Source organism: Staurois parvus, unplaced genomic scaffold (genome assembly GCF_062004578.1).
Source record: "Staurois parvus isolate SC_StPar_1 unplaced genomic scaffold, SC_StPar_1.0 ptg002562l, whole genome shotgun sequence".
Lineage (NCBI taxonomy): Eukaryota > Metazoa > Chordata > Amphibia > Anura > Ranidae > Staurois > Staurois parvus.
In genome coordinates, this window is record NW_028320358.1 from 237,564 (window position 1) to 254,726 (window position 17,163).

General features: G+C 45.1%; 1 protein-coding gene across 1 annotated transcript in view; it reads left to right on the plus strand.

Annotated features, from left to right (window-relative positions):
• The window catches only part of LOC149430647 (HLA class II histocompatibility antigen, DRB1 beta chain-like), a 52,976-nt gene extending 36,411 nt beyond the window's left edge, over nucleotides 1-16,565 (plus strand). The window contains exon 2 of the mRNA XM_089666147.1: nucleotides 16,184-16,565. Within this exon, the coding sequence (XP_089522273.1) occupies nucleotides 16,184-16,467 (284 nt within the window). The 3' untranslated portion in view covers nucleotides 16,468-16,565. The remainder of the gene's footprint in view (nucleotides 1-16,183) is intronic.
• The last annotated feature ends 598 nt before the right edge of the window (nucleotides 16,566-17,163 follow it).

The following is a 17,163-nucleotide window of genomic DNA, read 5'->3' on the forward strand; positions in this document are numbered from 1 at the left end:
AAGTCCCAGGAGTGAGAAGCTCCGTGATGACCTCCCCATAGAAACCCGGAGAACCATGGGGGCCAACCTCCTCCCACCCAACCGGCCTACCAGGTCAACCTCCCACCCCGGAGCCTGAGGGAACCATCCCCCATACCACCAACGGAGACCCGAATACCATCACCCGGATCCAAAATAGGCTGCAGCAGCAGAAAGTCATAATTCTTAAGTCCAGGAGAAGACCCCCCCCCCCAACCATGGATGGAACCCAAGGAAGCAAGCCGGATCAGTCCCAACCTGGAATGTTAACAAACTGGGAAAGCCCTAAGGACCAAACTCACGGTCCCATCAGAGAAGTCCATCGGTGAGACGATACGTGGGAGGTCCAAGACGCATTTTCAGCCCGGAGAAGAACAGGAAGGGCTTGATCATGGAGGAGTCTGAGGGAGGGTCCTCTTCCTACTGGACGACTGCTCCCAGATGTGGCCCAGAGGAAGCGGCCTCACTGGGGATCCAGATGAATGAGCTGGGCTCTGATCAGCAGCTTCTGGCGAAGAAGGTGTAAAGATTCCAGGAGAGAATGGGCCTCCTCTGGTGTAGCCACAGAGTGACTGTGGCCCTGTTAGGTGAAGGTGAGGTGGAAAGGAAAGCCCCAGGCATATTTAATACTGTGTTTCACCAGGGCCGAAGTGAAGGGCTTCAACTGGCGTCGCTTCTGAAGAGTGGTCTGGGAGAGGTCCGCGAAGAGCTGATAGCGATGCCCCTGGAAGCTGAGATCAGGGTTGTTCCTGGCTGCCAAGAGGATAGTTTTCTTAGTGCGGTAATAAGTAAACTTGACGATAATGTCCCTCAGGGGCCCATCCGGTCGTCTGGGGCCCAATGCACGATGTATGTGGTCAAATTCGAGCCGGTCAATGGGAATAGTGGGTGTCAGCTCCTGAGCAGTAGCGGTGGAAGTAAGATCCGCAACCGTTTCCGGGATGCCCCTTAACTGCAAATTGCCACGGCAGGAACGATTTTCAAAATCCTCGAGCCGTAGCAGCGCGTCCGCCAATTCTTTCTTGAGGTCGCACAAATCCTGTTCGTGATTTTCAATGACCGTGGCCGCAGCGTCCATTTTATCTTCGAGATCATTCGTCCGGTTGCCCAACTCTCGATCTTCCTGCGAAAGACGGTCGGCCAGCTTGGAGGTAGCGGAGGACAATTCCGCCTGCAGCATAGATTTGAAGCGGTGCAGGAGCTCAGCATCCCGCAAGGATGGAATAAGAGACTGCAGGGATGTCTCTGCTGCCAGGTCTTCCACACTGTCAGGATCCATCCTACCCACGGATAGCGAAGGTGGGGGACCCGAAATCGCAGCTGGGGCTACATTTGTGGTCTCCGGCGGGAGCCGTGAACCCACGGCCGAGGTCCTGGAAGCCTCCGGCGGCCAGCCCAAAATCGAGGCCGCAAATTTCGGCGCGGCCCGCCGGATGCCGGAGGCATGGGCGGCCGACGTTTTTTTGCCCATCGTGGTACTGGAGGGACAAGGGGCCAGAGGGAAAACAGAAAAACTGAGGACCAGAAATCGACCGATGTGTCCGGCGGCCAAGGTACAGATTTAGAAAGCAGCCATCCTGGCTAGTTGTTGGTGATTCTTTAGAATCTTAGGCTGTATCTGTTTCATTCTCTTGCCATTTATAAATTGTATGTTCCCTATAATCATTTGAGACCCTTTGATTTTTTAAATTTTTTATGTTTGCTGTCTTTATCCACTTACGACGTATAATCCTATGTTTTGGAATCAGAACATTAAAGCCTGGAAATGAATGGCGGCCTGTTTAATATTTAATATATAAATATTTTGAACATAATTGTAAAGTTTTGTATGTACGATGGCTTTCATTTTTATTGGACTGGGTGATGCAATATGGCGGGAGTTCAGTGTATAACGAGGTGGCGATGTGTCTGGGCATGTGACCCCTCATGGCGTCAGACGCTGCTGACAAAACGTGTTGAGTAGGACTTCTGGGAAACGTCACTTTCACCTTTTGGAACACAGGTAGAGGTCAAAAAGGCGCTTTTAATTTAAGCTTCAATGCCTGATTGTTTTATCTTATGTGAGTGCATTTTTACTCTTTTAACCACTTCCATACATGGCACTTTTACCCCTTTCCTGCCTAGACCAATTTTCAGCTTTCATCACTCTCACACTTTGAATGACAATTATCATTAATGACAATTTATCATTATTTTTTTAGACAGATATTGCTTTCTTTTGGTGGTATTTAATCACTGCTGTGGTTTTTATTTTTTGTGATATAAGCGACAAAATACCAAAAACTTTGAAGAGAACACGTTTTTCTTAGTTTCTATTATAACTAGAGATGAGCGAATTTCTCAAAAATTCGATTCGGCTGATTCGGCGAATTCCAGTATGAAATTCGATTCGATGCGAATTTCTTCGCTACGAAGTTAACTTATTAAAAGGGTTTCTAGGCTTCAGAGAGCCTTTAAATTAGTGCAGAACACTGTACCTTTAATTTAAATGCCCTTGGAGATGAGGAAGGAGAAGGAGAAGGAGAAGGAGAAGGATGAGAAGAAGGAGAAGGGTGATAAGAAGGAGAAGGAGAAGGATGAGAAGAAGGAGAAGGATGAGAAGAAGGAGAAGGAGAAGGAGAAGGATGAGAAGAAGGAGAAGGAGAAGGATGAGAAGAAGGAGAAGGATGAGAAGAAGGAGAAGGATGAGAAGAAGGAGAAGGAGAAGGATGAGAAGAAGGAGAAGGAGAAGGATGAGAAGATGGAGAAGGAGAAGGATGAGAAGAAGGAGAAGGAGAAGGATGAGAAGAAGGAGAAGGATGAGAAGAAGGAGAAGGATGAGAAGAAGGAGAAGGATGAGAAGAAGGAGAAGGAGAAGGAGAAGCAGAAGGAGAAGGATGAGAAGAAGGAGAAGGAGAAGGATGAGAAGATGGAGAAGGAGAAGGATGAGAAGAAGGAGAAGGAGAAGGATGAGAAGAAGGAGAAGGATGAGAAGAAGGAGAAGGAGAAGGATGAGAAGATGGAGAAGGAGAAGGATGAGAAGAAGGAGAAGGATGAGAAGAAGGAGAAGGATGAGAAGAAGGAGAAGGATGAGAAGAAGGATGAGAAGAAGGATGAGAAGAAGGAGAAGGATGAGAAGAAAGAGAAGGAGAAGGATGAGAAGAAGGAGAAGGATGAGAAGAAGGAGAAGGATGAGAAGAAGGATGAGAAGAAGGAGAAGGATGAGAAGAAGGACAGTTCTGTGACAGTTTCTGTCTATTTCTGACAGTTCTGGGACATTCACTCCATACAGCGGTTTCAACCGCTGTATGGAGGGAATGTAATAGAACTGTCAGAAATAGACTATTAATGACAGTTCTGGGACATTCCTTCCATACAGCGGTTGAAACATTGTATCTATTTGTTTCCATAAATGGATCCATTTATGGAAACAAATAGATACAATGTTTCAACCGCTGTATGGAAGGAATGTCCCAGAACTGTCATTAATAGTCTATTTCTGACAGTTCTATGACATTCCCTCCATACAGCGGTTGAAACCGCTGTATGGAGTGAATGTCCCAGAACTGTCATAAATAGTCTATTTCTGACAGTTCTGGGACAATCACTCTAAACAGCGGTTTCAACCGCTGTATGGAGGGAATGTCATAGAACTGTCAGAAATAGACTATTAATGACAGTTCTGGGACATTCCTTCCATACAGCGGTTGAAACATTGTATCTATTTGTTTCCATAAATGGATCCATTTATGGAAACAAATAGATACAATGTTTCAACCGCTGTATGGAAGGAATGTCCCAGAACTGTCATTAATAGTCTATTTCTGACAGTTCTTGGACATTCACTCCATACAGCGGTTTCAACCGCTGTATGGAGGGAATGTCCCAGAACTGTCAGAAATAGTCTATTTCTGACAGTTATGGGAAATTCACTCCATACAGCAGTTGAAACATTGTATCTATTTTTTTCCATAAATGACATTCTGCAGATACACTTAGAGGAGCGCTGCAGATACACTTTTTGCCTACTTCTTCTTCTTCTTCTTCATCCTCATCCTCTTCTTCTTCTTATAAGGATGAGGATGAATAAGAAGAAGAAGAAGAAGTAGGATGAAAATAAGATTAATTCCAAGCCGGCAAAATGTGTATCTGCAGCGCTCCTCTAAGTGTATTTGCAGAATGTCATTTATGGAAAAAAATAGATACAATGTTTCAACCGCTGTATGGAGTGAATGTCCCATAACTGTCAGAAATAGACTATTTATGACAGTTCTGGGACATTCACTCCATACAGCGGTTTCAACCGCTGTATGGAGGGAATGTCATAGAACTGTCAGAAATAGACTATTTCTAACAGTTCTGGGACATTCCTTCCATACAGCGGTTGAAACATTGTATCTATTTGTTTCCATAAATGGATCCATTTATGGAAACAAATAGATACAATGTTTCAACCGCTGTATGGAAGGAATGTCCCAGAACTGTCATTAATAGTCTATTTCTGACAGTTCTATGACATTCCCTCCATACAGCGGTTGAAACCGCTGTATGGAGTGAATGTCCCAGAACTGTCATAAATAGTCTATTTCTGACAGTTCTGGGACAATCACTCTAAACAGCGGTTTCAACCGCTGTATGGAGGGAATGTCATAGAACTGTCAGAAATAGACTATTTCTAACAGTTCTGGGACATTCCTTTCATACAGCGGTTGAAACATTGTATCTATTTGTTTCCATAAATGGATCCATTTATGGAAACAAATAGATACAATGTTTCAACCGCTGTATGGAAGGAATGTCCCAGAACTGTGAGAAATAGTCTATTTCTGACAGTTCTATGACATTCCCTCCATACAGCGGTTGAAACCGCTGTATGGAGTGAATGTCCCAGAACTGTCAGAAATAGACTATTTCTGACAGTTCTGGGACATTCACTCCATACAGCGGTTGAAACATTGTATCTATTTTTTTCCATAAATGACATTCTGCAGATACACTTAGAGGAGCGCTGCAGATACACTTTTTGCCTACTTCTTCTTCTTCTTCTTCTTCTTCTTCATCCTCATCCTCTTCTTCTTCTTATAAGGATGAGGATGAAGAAGAAGAAGAAGAAGTAGGATGAAAATAAGATTAATTCCAAGCCGGCAAAATGTGTATCTGCAGCGCTCCTCTAAGTGTATTTGCAGAATGTCAATTATGGAAACAAATAGATACAATGTTTCAACCGCTGTATGGAAGGAATGTCCCAGAACTGTCAGAAATAGTCTATTTCTGACAGTTCTGGGACATTCACTCCATACAGCGGTTTCAACCGCTGTATGGAGGGAATGTCCCAGAACTGTCAGAAATAGTCTATTTCTGACAGTTCTGGGACATTCCCTCCATACAGCGGTTTCCGGCAAAAAGTGTATGTGCAGAGTTCCTCTATTCTGCAGATACACTTAGAGGAGCTCTGCAGATACACTTAGAGGAGCTCTGCACATACACTTTTTGCCGGCTTGGAATTATTCTTATTTTCATCCTACTTCTTCTTCTTCTTCATCCTCATCCTCATCCTCTTCTTTTTCTGAGGATGAGGATGAGGATGAAGAAGAAGAAGAAGAAGTAGGATGAAAATAAGATTAATTCCAAGCCGGCAAAAAGTGTATGTGCAGAGCTCCTCTAAGTGTATGTGCAGAGCTCCTCTACGTGTATCTGCAGAATAGAGGAACTCTGCACATACACTTTTTGCCGGCTTGGAATTATTCTTATTTTCATCCTACTTCTTCTTCTTCTTCATCCTCATCCTCTTCTTCTTCTTCTGAGGATGAGGATGAAGAAGAAGAAGAAGAAGAAGTAGGATGAAAATAAGATTAATTCCAAGCCGGCAAAAAGTGTATGTGCAGAGCTCCTCTAAGTGTATGTGCAGAGCTCCTCTAAGTGTATCTGCAGAATAGAGGAACTCTGCACATACACTTTTTGCCAGCTTGGAATTATTCTTATTTTCATCCTACTTCTTCTTCTTCTTCATCCTCATCCTCTTCTTCTTCTTCTGAGGATGAGGATGAAGAAGAAGAAAAAGAAGTAGGATGAAATAAGATTAATTCCAAGCCGGCCAAAAAAGTGTATGTGCAGAGCTCCTCTAAGTGTATCTGCAGAGCTCCTCTAAGTGCATCTGCAGAATAGAGGAACTCTGCACATACACTTTTTTCCGGCTTGGAATTATTCTTCTTTTCATCCTACTTCTTCTTCTTCTTCATCCTCATCCTCATCCTCAGAAGAAGAGGATGAGGAGAGGATGAAGAAGAAGAAGTAGATGAAAAAGAAGAATAATTCCAAGCCGGCAAAAAGTGTATGTGCAGAGGTTCCTCTATTTCTGACAGTTCTCTTACAGCTTCTTCACATGTACAGCGGTTGAAAACATCTGTATCCTAAATGGAAACTAATAGGAAACAATTGTATCTATTAGTTTTCCATTTAGGATTACAGATGTTACAACCGCTGTACATGTGAAGAAGTTGTCAGAGAACTGTCAGAAATAGAGAACTTGCACATACACTTTTTGCCGGCTTGGAATTAATTCTTCTTTTCATCCTACTTCTTCTTCTTCTTCTTCTTCATCCTCATCCTCTTCTTCTGAGGATGAGGATTGTAGAAGAAGAAGAAGTAGGATGAAAAGAAGAATAATTCCAAGCCGGCAAAAAGTGTATGTGCAGAGTTCCTCTATTTCTGACAGTTCTCTGACAGCTTCTTCACATGTACAGCGGTTGAAACATCTGTATCCTAAATGTAAACTAATAGATACAATGTTTCAACCGCTAAACATGTGTTCCTTCTGTCAGAGAACTGTCAGAAATAGCGGAGCTCACTGCAGGGACACTTTTGCCGGCTGATCGGGAAATGTTCGATTCGCGCACCCGAAGTAGGCAAAATTTCGGATTCGACGCGAATCGAATATTTCCTGAAATTCGACTCGAATTCTGGTTCGCCTGGTTCGATTCGCTCATCTCTAATTATAACGTTTTGCAAATAAGTAATTTTTCTTCATAAATTTAGGCCAAATTTATACTGCTACATTTCATAACCCAAATCAGTGTATATAATTTGGTCTGTGAGAAAGTTATACAACTCTACAAGCTATGGTACGTATAATTGAAAATTGATCAATCCTGATGTACCGGCAGCCTCTCTTGAGGCCCTAAAATGCCAGGGCCTATAACCCACCTCTCTAGTGTAAACAAGCCAGTTATTTCTGCCTAGTGTTCAGGAGTAAGAACCTAGTTCTCTGCCGGGACCTGTACTTCCATAGCTTTTTTGCCTGGGATTTTTTCCTGCAGAGATCTTCAATCAACAGCTGGGCTGGGCGAAAGGCTGGATAATCTAGATCCAGTGGTCACTCCAGTCTGGAAAACGAGCACATGCATAACTTTAGCTAAGCACTAGGTTGGCTGTAACAAGACCCATCCTGGACTGGGGCAACCAGCTAGTTAAACACCTTGTGGGGCCACATATAACTGGGTCCCGGACAGCCCCCGCTTCGGTGGAGAGGGGGATCTGTCATACGAGCCTCATCTGCACTCTCCACTGGATCAGTAAGTAGATGCCCCCTCCCTGCCCTCACCTGATGTGGTGTGGGGCGTGGGTACTCCCTGGGGTGGTTGGTCCTGCGGGGTACCCTCCTTCCCCCTGGCTGGGCTCACTCCCCTCCTCCTACCTCCCAATCACTGATGCTTGAGTCAACTTTTCTTGGCATCCCTGGGTAGGAGGGGAGTCTTCTCAGTTGTCCCTATGGGTACTGTATAGTGGAGTTCCCCTCCAGGGGTTTGGGAGACCACACTGCAGCTTCTATGTGCTTTACTGTGGCCGGCAGCCATTTTCCCCGTGATCTGGCATCCATTTTGCAGTTGACCTTCCCATTAACTTGTATGGGAGCTGGCTAGGGAAGACACCATCTTGCCCTGGGAAGACACCCTGTTGACTTGTATAGGAGCTAGAAGTGCTTGGTGGCCTTTTTTTGTAGCCGCAAAATGATGGCCATCTTGCCGGTGATCTCCCTTTCAGGCTGGATACAGGCATGCTTGCTGAGGCAAGGTTGGCACAGTAGCAGTCAGCCTGGGGAGGAAATTTTGTTCCCCCTCCCCCCTGGGTGTCCTAATTTTTGCCTATGCCTTTCTTGAGTGGGTGGGCCATATGGAGTTTAGGCACATGCGCTCCTTCTTGATCCCTTTATGGAGATGACAGATACTCTGTCCCCTTAGATATGCTGACGGCAGTCCTGGAGCATTTCATCTCTTTGGTGGAGGCAGCGTTCAGGCAGAAGAAAGAACCCCCGCCATCACCTGCATATTCGGATATTTGTGAGCCCAAGTCTGGCTCCACCACTGCAGGCTCTGCATTTTCTGTGGGCCCTGAAGATGCATCCTCAGACAGCGGGGTCAAGTCCTCTGCCTCTGTAATTTCACAGGAGAAAGCGCTGGTGACCGCACTGATTAATTCTCTGCAAGAGTTGCTTAAAATTGAGGGCTCTGCTGCCAATGACCTGACTATCCCCTTTGGTTTGCACAAGCAGGTCCATTAAGGTTTTACCTTACCCAGCATACTTTGATAAGTTTATATACAAATATTGGGAACATCTAGAGCACTTTTATGGTTCCAAAGTGCTTTATCCCTTTGAGGGGGCTCTTCTGAAGAAGTGGACCTTGCCTCATGTGGTGATTTTAGGGTGAATGTAGCAGCCATGATATTGGTGGAGTAGTCTCCCTCCTTTAAGAATCCTGCAGACCGCTGGGTAGAATTGGTCACCCGATCTATCTTTACCATTGTGGGATTGGTGTTGTATCCTGTGTTTGTCATGGCCTTGGTGTCTAAGATATTTATCGAATGGGCCAAAGTTCTGTAGTAAAGTTTGTCCACCAGACGAGTGGGTCAGGTGTACATGGATTTGGCACACCAGTTGGTGTAAGACCTGAAGTACATTTGTGATGCATCCTTGGATGCTGCAAGGCAAGAGTACCTTCCTCCTACAGGCCAAGGAAGGGATTGAACTGCAATGAAAGTCCGGGCCTTTCTTTACTGCCCACAAGAGGCTTTTTTGTTCCTCAGGCTCCTTTACAAGGGCTTCATGCCCTTCAAGGCCCCAGTGGGTGGTGCCAAGTGCTCCTGGACTCCATGTCCACGAACCCTGGAGACACTTCCTCTTTAGTAAAAAGGTTTGTCCCCAACCGTTTCCAGGGTGGGGGTTGTTTTCCAGGCCCATGGACCTCCCTCATTCCAGGCAACTGGTTGTGGTTGGAGACAGGATAGAATTTCTTTCTTATCCACCAAATAAATGTTTTCCCTTCAATTTTTGCCCTCTGCAATCATGTCTTTGGGCCCTGTGCAGAATGGTGCAGGATCTGCTGTGCCAACGTGGTTCCAGGGGTTTAACTCCAACCTCTCCACAGTTTCAAAGAAGGCCAGGTTTCATCTGATTTTCTGACCTCCATGGTCTTGAATTGCTTCGTGCAGGTGTAGAAGTTCAGGATGGATTTCATCCATTTGGTAGTGGCTAGTTTTCATCAGGGGGATTTTCTCGCGTCTATAGACATCAAGTATCCATTCCTGCACATTCCCATCTATATGGTACATCAGCAGTTACTTCGCTTTGCAGTGGGGGTGCAAATTATCATACTGTGGCACTCCACTTTGGGTTGTCTTTATTCCCTCAAGTATCCTCCAAGACGCTAGCCCCAGTCCTAGCGTAAATGAGACAACTGGGAGCTTCCCATGATGCGTTATGTGGATGGCCTGCTCCTGCTGGCGGACTCCCAGAACGCACTGACAGACAGTGTGGAGATCACAATGTGCACCCTGCAGGATTTCAGATGGGTCCTGAACCTCAAGAAGTCTGTCCTGAACACAACCAGGAGGCTGAGTTGTCTTGGCCTCAACTCAAAGCAGGCCACAGTGTTTCTCCTGGTAGACAAGCTCTGAAAGCTTCGGATTGCAGTGTAACTACTCTTGCCCCACAAGCAGTCCTCCCCTGTGGTCTGGCATGCAGGCTCTGGGGTTTATGGTGTCCTCCTTCAATGCAGTACCATATGCAATGTTCCCTACAAGAGTTCTGCAGAGGGCAATCCTGCTGGCATTGGACCAGTCTATACTTTCCTGGACAACAAGATTTGTCTGAACCACTCAACTAGAGCCTCCCATCGCTGGTGGCTCTGATTTCCTCCCCTACAGACCAAGAAGTCCTTTCCTCTTTGCTGGATGGTAACCAATTTGGAGGCCAGCCTGTCTGGCTGGGGTGGTGTTCTGTGTTCAACACTAGTTCACTGGACTCTGGAGAAGGCTCAGTTACTGGGACTGTGAGCACTCAGGCTCACTGGACAGATCTTCTCCGGGGGCCACAGATGTGGCCTATGTCAATCACCAAGGCGGTATGAGCAGAGCAGCAGCAGCACTGGAGGCATCATGCATTTTGTAATGGGCGGAACAGCACATTCTAGTCCTCTCCGCTGCCGTGCACAACCTAGGCACCAAGAATTGGCTGACAGATTACCTAAGTAAGCAGACAATGGATCAGGGGGAGTGGTCCTTACACACAGTGGTGTATTTAGGTTTCATGCTGCCCTAGACAATACAAAAATCGCCTCCCCACCACCACCACCACGGAAGGACCCTAACACCGACCAACACCCACCTACCCCATGAAGAGCCTGACATTGACCAACAACACCCCAGCCTTCCCCCCATCCAAGAGAGCTTTCCACTACCACGCCCCTCATACACTGGTAATCTCCCACCCCACCTCAGTGAGAGAGAGTAGACACTCATCTTCACAGTCTCAGACATCCCCGGAAACAAAAGTCAGGCTCTGCATACACCATCAAGAAGCCCGCAGCCTCTCTCAGATCCCACCTGGTCCCCATGCTGCATGTTTCCCTTCTTTCATCTCTTCTTTCAGGGGGTGGAGCTGCCCCCCTGAAAAATGCAAAGGCAAATGCTTTGTTTGCCTTGTGGTAAATACACCCCTGCCTACACATGGATGTTTTCCATCAGATCTGCCTAAGCTGGGGGGACCAAAGATGTGGACTTTATTCGTCCTGCCTCAAATGGAAAATACTGGTGTTTGTGGCGAGAGCACTGGAACCCCAGGTGGATGCAATGGATTTGCTAGGCGAGCCCCACACAGCTGTGATTTTTTTAAAAATGTGACAGCTTGTACGGGGAACTTCTCCCTGTATTACTGTTGGGGGGGGGGGGGGGGCAAGGGGGCAGCGGGTGACAGCTGCAGCGTTGGGAACATGTAACATGTTCCCAAAGGTGAACTTATCCTTTACCATCTCTTTAAGCATACAAGTAATTCAACAAAATAATGGCTGCAACAGCACAGAATACGCCTTCTGGAGTGGCCCAGTCAGAGTCCTGACCTCAACCCGATTGAAATGCTGTGGCATGACCTTAAGAGAGCGATTCACACCAGACATCCCAAGAATATTGCTACACTGAAACAGTTTTGTGAAGAGGAGTGGTCCAAAATGACTCCAGATCGTTGTGCAGGTCTGATCTGCAACTACAGGAAACGTTTGGTTGAGGTTATTGCTGCCAAAGGAGGGACAACCAGTTATTAAGTCCAAAGGTTCACATACTTTTTCCTCCCTGCACTGTGAATGTTTACATGTTATGTGCAATTAAACCATGGCAACATCTAATGTTTGTGTAGTATTATGTTCAGCAGACTGTGTTCTTCTATTGTTGTGACTTACATGACGTTCAGAGCACATTTTATGCCCAATTCATGCAAAACTCCACGTAATCCCAAGGGGTTCACATACTTTATCTTGCAACTGTACATGTTTTTGATTTTACAAAATCCCAGCAAGTGTATATTGATTGGTTTGTGTGAAAGTTATAGCGCCTACAAACTAAGGTATACTGTATATACTGGAATTTGTTTTACTTTTATGCTACTAATGGCAATGATCAGCGACTTATAAAGGGACTGATAGTTCGGAAGGCAATCTGATGCTAACTGATGCTGGGGGGGGAACTAACTGCCACTGACATCACCAGTGATATTACTATAGTGATCATTGATAATAATATATACTGTCACTGTACTAATGACACTGGTTGGGTAGGGGTTAATATCTAGGGTTTAAATATCTGCCTAAGTGTAACGTGTGTACGGTATGCTGCTTTTTACAAAAGAAGAAACGACATGAGAAACAGAGAGATTGTTCCCTCTGCACAGAGCTCTGAGATGTTTACCAACACAGGGCTCCGGGCAGTGATTGGACACAGCTGATCAGCAGGTCCTGGCTGTGAATCATTGGCCAGATATTGCACACCCCCATTATATGTCCTCTATATATAATGCGGGCCATGATATTGCACACCCCCTCTATATGTAATGCGAACCATGATATTGCGCACCCCCTTTATATCTCCTCTATATGTAATGCGGACCATGATATTGCATACCCCCTCTATATGTAATGTGGGCCATGATATTGCACACCCCCTCTATATGTAATACGGGCCATGATATTGCACGTCTCCTCTATATCTCCTCAGTATGTAAAGTGGGCCATGATATTGCGCACCCCCATTATATGTCCTCCATATATAATGCAAGCCTTGATATTACACACCCCCTCTATATGTAATGCGGCCATGATATTGTGCACCCCCTCTATATCTCCTGCATATGTATTGCGGGCCATGATATTGCGCAACCCCTCTATATGTAATGCGGGCCATGATATTGTGCACCCACTCTATATGTAATGTGGGCCATGATATTGCGCACCCCCTCTATATCTTCTCTATATGTAATGCGGGCCATGATATTGCTCACCCCCTCTATATGTAATGTAGGCCATGATATTGCGCACCCCCTCTATAGCTCCTCTATATGTTATGAGGGCCATGATATTGCGCACCCCCTTTTATATCTCCTCTATATTTAAAGTAGGCCATGACATTGCGCATCCCCATTATATGTCCTCTACATATAATGAGGGTCATGATATTGCGCACCCTTTCTATATCTCCTTCATATGTCATGCGGGTCATGATGTTGCGCACCCCCTCTATATCTTCTCTATATGTAATGTGGGCCATGATATTGCGCACCCCTCCATATCTCCTCTATATATAATGTGGGCCATGATATTGCGCACACCTTTATATCTCCTCTAAATGTAATGCAGGCCATGATCTTGCGCACCCCCTCTATATGTAATGTGGGCCATGATATTGCGCACCCGCTCAATATCTTCTCTATATGTAATGAGGGCTATGATATTGCACACATCTATATCTCCTCTAACTGTAATGCAGGCCATGATATTGCGCACCCCCTCTATATGTAATGCTGGCCATGATATTGCGCGCCTCCTCTATATCTCCTCTAAATGTAATGCAGGTCATGATATTGCGCACCCCCTCTATATCTCCTCTATATGTAATGCGGGCCATGATATTGCGCACCCCTTTATATCTCCTCTAAATGTAATGTGGGCCATGATCTTGCTCATTCCCCTCTATATGTTATGTGGGCCATGATATTGCGCACCCGCTCAATATTTCCTCTGTATGTAATAAGGGCCATGGTATTGCGCACCCCCTCTATATGTAATGTAGGCAATGATATTGCGCACCCCCCATTATATAGGCGACGATATTGCGCACCCCCTATATAGCTCCTCTATATGTAATGAGGGCCATGATATTGCGACCCCCTCTATATCTCCTCTATATGTAATGTAGGCCATGATATTGCGCACCCCCATTATGTGTCCTGTATATATAATGTGGGCCATGATATTGCTCACCCCTTCTATATCTCTTCAATATGTAATGCGGGCCATGATATTGCACACCCACTGCATATCTCCTCTATATTTAATGCAGGCCATGATCTTGCGCACCCCCTCTATATGTAATGCGGGCCATGATATTGCGCACCCCCTTAATATCTCCTCTATATGTGAGGGCCATGATATTTCACCCCCGTTATATCTTCTTTATATGTAATGTAATGGGCATGATATTGCGCACCCTCTTTATATTTCTCTATGTAATGTGGGCCATAATATTGCGCACCTCCTCTATATCTCCTATAACTGTAATGCAGGCCATGATATTGCGCACCCCCTCTATATGTAATGAGGGCCATGATATTATGCATCTCCTCTATAGCTCCTCTAAATGTAATGATATTGCACACCCCCTCTATATCTCCTTTATATGTGCTGCGGGCCATGATATTGCGCACCCCTTTATATCTCCTCTATATGTAATGCTGGTCATGATATTGCGCACCCCCTTTATATCTCCTCCATATGTAATGCGGGCCATGTTATTGCGCACCCTCTCTATATCTCCTCTATATGTAATGCGGGCCATGGTATTGTGCACCCCCTTTATATCTCCTTTGTATGTAATACTGTCCATGATATTGCGCACCCCCTTTATATCTCCTCAATATGTAAAGTGGGCCATGATATTGCGCACCCCCATTATATATCCTCTATATATAATGCGAGCCATGATATTGCGCACCCCTTCTACATCTCCTCTGTATGTAATACTGTGCATATTGCACACCCCCTCTATATCTTCTCTATATGTAATGCGGGCCATGATATTGCGCATCCCCTCTATATCTCCTCCATATGCAATGCGGGCCATGATATTGCGCACCGCCTCTATATCTCCTCTATATGTAATGCGGGCCATGATATTGCACACCCCCTTTATATCTCCTCAATATGTAATGTGGGCCATGATATTGCTCACCCCCATTATATATCCTCTATATATAATGCGGGCTATGATATTGCGCACCCCCTCTATATCTCCTCTATATGTAATGCGGGCCATGATACTGTGCACCCCCTCTATATCTCCTTTGCATGTAATACTGTCCATGATATTGCACACCCCCTTTATATCTCCTCAATATGTAAAGTGGGCCATGATATTGCGTACCCCCATTATATATCCTCTATATATAATGTGGGCTATGATATTGCGCACCCCCTCTATATCTCCTCTGTATGTAATAATGTCCATGATATTGCGCACCCCCTTTTATCTCATCTATATGTAATGTAGGCCATGATATTGCACACGCCTTCTATATCTCCTCTGTATGTAATGTAGGCCATGATATTGTGCACCCCCCTATATCTCCTCTGTATGTAATACTGTTCAAGATATTGAGCACCCCCTCTATATCTCCTGTATATGTAATTTGAGCCATGATATCGCGCACCCCCTTTATATCTCAATATGTAAAGTGGGCCATGATATTGCACACACACTCTTTTATCTCCTCTATATGCAATGAGGGCCATGATGTTGTGCACCCCCCACATCTCCTCTATATGCAATGAGGGCCATGATGTTGTGCACCCCCCACATCTCCTCTATATGCAATGAGGGCCATGATGTTGTGCACCCCCCACATCTCCTCTATATGCAATGAGGGCCATGATGTTGTGCACCCCCCACATCTCCTCTATATGCAATGAGGGCCATGATGTTGTGCACCCCCCATATCTCCTCTATGTAATGTAAGACAGGATATTGCGCACCCCCTCTATATCTCCTCTGATAATGCAGCCGGAAATATTCTGCACTCCTCGATACCCCTTCCCCACTGACAGACCCCCATCCTCCAGACTGCCTGTGAGAAATGACAGTTGTGTAATAACCAGTGGGATTCCAGTAGTGGCCGCTGGGTTACATAGTAAAGGTGCCTGGCTACTGAGGGGTTCATTGTGACTCTCCTCTCCAGTAGCTGTGGGGCTCTACCTCTGCCTGGCTGCTCTGTGGATAATGATGACCTCCTGTGTCCTCCCCTTGGCTCTGTTAGTAGACATCAGTCTGCACAGTGTCCTCGCTCTGTATTCCCCAGTGTGAGTCGTTCGGCTCCCGCCCCTGAGGTTCCATGTTCTCCTGAGGAGCCAGGTCAGCGCTCGCCCATTTCCCCTGACTGCTTGCTTGTAAGGCCAGCCGTCGGCGCATGCTCGGAAGGCACAAGGTGGGCAGGTTTTCATGGCATGCAGAAACTGCTACTGGTGGTCGACAGGTCAGGTCTCCCCCCTCGGTGTTAGGGGATCCCCGGGGCGTGTCTGTCACATAGATCGGGGTCCCCTGAGATGACACCCATTGTACACCAGCCCGCCTTAACCTCTCCGCTCTTCCTGCACAGGATCCGCCGATTATGTTGTGGAAGAGAAGACTGAATGTCATTATATGAACGGCACTCAGAGGGTGAGGCTTCTTGACAGATGGTTCTACAACGGGGAGGAGGAGCTCTACTTTGACAGCGATGTCGGCTATTACATCCCGAAGACGGAGTTCGCGAGACAAGATGCTGAATACTGGAACAAGAATAAGGAGTACATAGAAAGAGCGAAAGCCGCGGTGCAGACATTCTGTGTACACAACTACGATGGCATCCACAGCGTCACCGCTGACCGGAGAGGTGAGTGACCCTATGGACGCCTCTTATATACCGGATTATATACAGGGAGGAGGGGCTTATCCGGACCACATATTACTGCTGACAATACACTATATACACACTATATACACACTATATACACACTATATACACACTATATACACACTATATACATACACTATATACACACTATATACACACACTATATACACACTATATACACACTATATACACACTATATACATACACTATATACACACTATATACATACACTATATACACACTATATACACACACTATATACACACTATATACACACTATATATACACACACTATATACACACTATATATACACACACTATATACACACTATACACACACTATATATACACTATATATACACACTATATACACACACTATATACATACACTATATACACACTATATACACACACTATATACACACTATATATACACACTATATACATACACTATATACACACTATATACACACACTATATACACACTATATATACACACTATATACACACACTATATACATACACTATATACACACTATATACACACACTATATACACACTATATATACACACTATATACACACTATATACACACTATATACACACTATATACACACACACTATATATACACACTATATACACACTATATACACACTATATACACACACACTATATATACACA